We start from the raw sequence: 4,038 nt of genomic DNA on the forward strand, positions 1-4,038 counted from the left end.
TGCTGGACCCTTATTATCTCACCGCAGCTTCTTTGCCCGTTAGAGTGTTCAGTGCACAGACAACATCCTGCACTTACCTGTTCTTGTTCATGTCCTGTAGATGTGCATAAAGAAGCAGGAGGATTTTGATTCCTTTATTCTACTTTTATTCCTCAAAGTTTGTTCTTCAGTCTCTGATCTTCTATTTGTAGTTCTGCCACTCTTGTGCATCCTTCCCTTTGAAGTGTGCTTTTCCTTGTTCTTTTTACTTTCTGTTCCTTTCTTTTCTTTCAGCTCTGTTATCCCTTTGCTCTGCTCACAACAACCTGCAACAGAGAGAGGGTTTAAAATAAAGATTGCATCCTAACTTATCTACACACAGAACTTTCCACAAGAAATGAAGCAGTCTGAGGCAGCAAGGTGCCTATAGATGGGATTATAACTAAGTAAGGGTTGGGGTAAGAAATAGCTACAGATCCCAGTTGTCAGTGAAACAACTGACTGCCACTAGCTAGCTGATCATGGAAAAAAGGTGTAGTGAGCATTCCTGAGGAATAGTGAGCAGGCTTATTCCTCTTGCAGGTATGCTGCTATCTTCTTTCACAGATTAGAGTACTGTGATATTCATTGTTTATTAGGAATTCTTTGGAAATGTGGGCGTAACATGAGAGTACTTCAAGACTCCAGCTAAGAACTGTGGGAGAATGGCAAGCATGTGACTTACGGCTTAATCTCAGAAGATATTAGATATTGCAAAGCCAAAAAATCTTCCAACCAGCATAGCACAGCAGAATCTGAAAGGTAGACTTCTGAAAGTTTGCATCATTAATTCTAGCTCAGACAGTTCAAACATACATCTACAACCAGTTAGAGCATTAAAGTGTTTCAACAATGTGATTTCTTACAAAAAATATGCTGAAATAGAGCATGGTGGATGCATAAGATGTAAATCCCTTTGCAGGTTTGGAGCCAAGAATTGTAACCAGATGGGATATTCAAACATATGCAAGAAAGGCCTATGACTTAGGAATTCGTTACATTGGAGGCTGCTGTGGATTTGAGCCATATCACATCCGAGCAATAGCTGAGGAGCTGGCTCCTGAAAGAGGATTTTTGCCAGAAGCTTCTGAGAAACATGGTAGCTGGGGCAATAGTCTGAGCATGCATACCAAACCCTGGGTCAGAGCAAGGTATGTATATCTGACCTGGAAAGCACACCAACATACTCCTTGCAAAGGTTTATATTGGTCCATGCAGCAGACTGGCTTAACTGATATGGAGGTCTAAATATCACTGTAAACATGCTATGTGCAAATAACTTTTAAGAATTAGATCTGATCCAGGAGCGGGGAAAGGAATGAAGGACCAGTAGGAGAGCTCCAGAAATTCTCATCCCTCTTTAAAAGTGAAGATTTATTCTGAATTAAAGTGACAGCAATTTATTAAAGTTAAGATCAAAAACTGACAGACTGCTGTAAAACAGCTCTAATAATGAGTCACAGTGTTCTTTTCAAGGATGGAAAGATAATTTTTGCTTTCATTCCTAATTCTGTGTCTAAATACAAAGTTAGTCTGTGCAAGTTAGATGACCCTCTGCAATTGTCATTTAAGCCACATTGCCTTTAGCGTTGTGGTTGCTGGAAGAAAACTCTGAATTTCCTTTTCTTTCTTTAGGGCAAGAAAAGAATACTGGGAGAATCTGAAGCCTGCTTCAGGCAGGCCATATTGTCCTTCAATGTCAAAGCCAGATGGCTGGGGAGTGACCAAAGGAGGCAGGGAGCTGATGCAACAGAAAGAAGCAACAAGTGAGCAACAGCTGAAGGAGCTCTTCCAGAAACAGAAGTTCTAATCTGCTGCAGTTGTGCAAATGTTTGAATGATTTATCTACAGACCATCTCATGCTTCATGATAAAATCTGTGAAGATGAGTACCCTATTGATTTATCAGTTAACAACTAGTGAAAGAGACAAAATGCAGAAGGAATGTGATTACAGATTACGTATGTCAAACTTTGATAATAAAATCTCTAGACAAACAGTTTAGAGAATGCATAGTCAGAGGGAAGTTTGTATTCTCCTAATAACTGAGCTTCTGTTAGCTAGGTGTCATTAACTGGATAGACACAGAAATACATAGAAAGTAATAACTGGCTCAACTCAACTGTGAAAAGAGAAAAAGCCATTTATAAATATGGTATCATCTATAAACACGGCCCTGAGTCTGTTTTCAGTTTGGGGTTACGTAGGAGCTTCCTCAGACCTCAAGATTTGTTCAGGACTGCTTCGGGGATACACAAGCTACCAATCCATCAGACACACAGAGTTACCTATAGTCGCTTTCTTGTCTTCTAGAGAATAGAAGTAAGCTGGAAAATACATCTTAAAATTGGAATCAGAAGATAAGAAGAATGAGATCTTGCAGGAATCTCTTATATGCAGGAGAAAAGTTCAGAGAACTTTTAGGAAAGAAAAATGACAGCTAAATAACTCACTGCTTTTGTCTCAAGGTAGCATGTGCACAAGATTTACTCCTCTGGAGACTGAGATTACTTATGAGATTATTCTGAAATTTAAAAAAAATCAAATAAATTAAGAATAATGTGATGGAATGGTATTGTGTTATCTTCACGCCTTAAATCATAAGAGCTCAGACAATCACATACCTCCAGTAAAGAACTAATCTTCAAATGATCCAGCTGATTTCTTGATACCTCATCAGAAACGTTCAGGTTATCTCAAAATAGCCCTTACTCTGTAGGAAGCTTCAGTTTTTAACTGAGTTTTATAAAAGTAGTAGAACAATCCATGATTTTTTTTTTTTTGTAAGCTGACTGATTCACTCTAGAATCTTAGCTATAAGAAAACAGGAAAAAGCATTAGGAAATACATCAATCAACCTAGTGAAGAAAACCCATGGATGTTTGTACACGGAATTTGTTGAGAAGGGTTTTCTTAGGGAGGCTATCACTACACTTGGAACCCGCAAAGGACACATTTCCATAGTTTACATTTGTGAAATACCACAGAACTTAGATTTCTCTCTGGAATCTCATTCCCACCCATTCTACATTAAAGCCACTACCTTTATGAAAATGTCATTCTCAAGATTAGAGTCAAATGCTTTTGTTGGACTACCTTTTATGTATAAGTTTATTTCTTTATTTCTGACCACGGTGATATTCAGCAGTTCAGGAAACATTTAAATATGCACCACTTCAATGGGAAACTTCAAGTATCCTTTTCAGACTGTTATTGGCAGAAAGCTTTTTAAAAAGCCATCTGCCTTCACCAAGCTTATAACATATTTAAATAGTTAACTAACTGGAAATTTTGCCTGAAAGCCAGAAGTAGGCAAATCAAGAAAGTAGGTATTTTCAAATGTAGATTATTTGGAAAGCATCCACGTACCACATTAAAATGCTTTCCTTCCTAAACCTTTCTGGCCCTTCCCCCTGCAGAAATTGGAATAATGCATAATCTGTAAACCAAAAAATCTTTGCCAGATCTTTGACCACTGCCAAAATACATGCAGCATTAAAGACGTATGCATGATAAAGTGGCTTAAAATACAAGCTACAGTTGATAAAGAATTGCTTTGAACAATCATTACCAGTTTAGGGACTTCCTATGGCAAAGGATGCAGCTTGACCTCATACTCTATAAAAGCTGGACTGACTTTTTTTTTTTAACTGTCCAAACATGTAAACAAACATTTATATTGAATTGAATGAATTCACAGCACAGAATACTGAAGAACCATGGTATTTTAAGAAGATGATCAAGCATGATTTTAAGTGTTTATTTTTAGATAACTAGTTCAAAAGGGACAAATTTTAATGCACGCTAACAGTGATGAGAAATATTTAAAAGGCTATTTGAAGCCATTCAAAATGAGAACTGACCCAAGGGAATGCCATGCAGTACCTGTGATTCAGGATTGGCTTGGAAAGGAATTGACAGTGGGATGAAAACAACTTGACAGGGTGCTTTACTGATCACTACAGAACCTCAAACTATCAAATAATAAAAAACCCAACACCCACCACCCCCCCCCCCCCAA

The 4,038-nt window shown here is 37.9% G+C and overlaps 1 protein-coding gene across 1 annotated transcript in view; it reads left to right on the top strand.

Moving 5' to 3' along the window:
• The window catches only part of LOC104497298 (betaine--homocysteine S-methyltransferase 1), a gene marked incomplete at its 5' end in the record, with an annotated part of 12,231 nt that extends 10,218 nt beyond the window's left edge, over positions 1 to 2,013 (top strand). The window contains 2 exons of the mRNA XM_010140536.1: positions 941 to 1,169; positions 1,654 to 2,013. Coding sequence (XP_010138838.1) covers positions 941 to 1,169; positions 1,654 to 1,828 — 404 coding nt within the window. The remainder of the gene's footprint in view (positions 1 to 940; positions 1,170 to 1,653) is intronic.
• Positions 2,014 to 4,038: the final 2,025 nt, after the last annotated feature.

Source organism: Buceros rhinoceros, unplaced genomic scaffold, assembly GCF_000710305.1.
Source record: "Buceros rhinoceros silvestris isolate BGI_N320 unplaced genomic scaffold, ASM71030v1 scaffold4477, whole genome shotgun sequence".
NCBI classification, from domain to species: Eukaryota; Metazoa; Chordata; class Aves; order Bucerotiformes; family Bucerotidae; genus Buceros; species Buceros rhinoceros.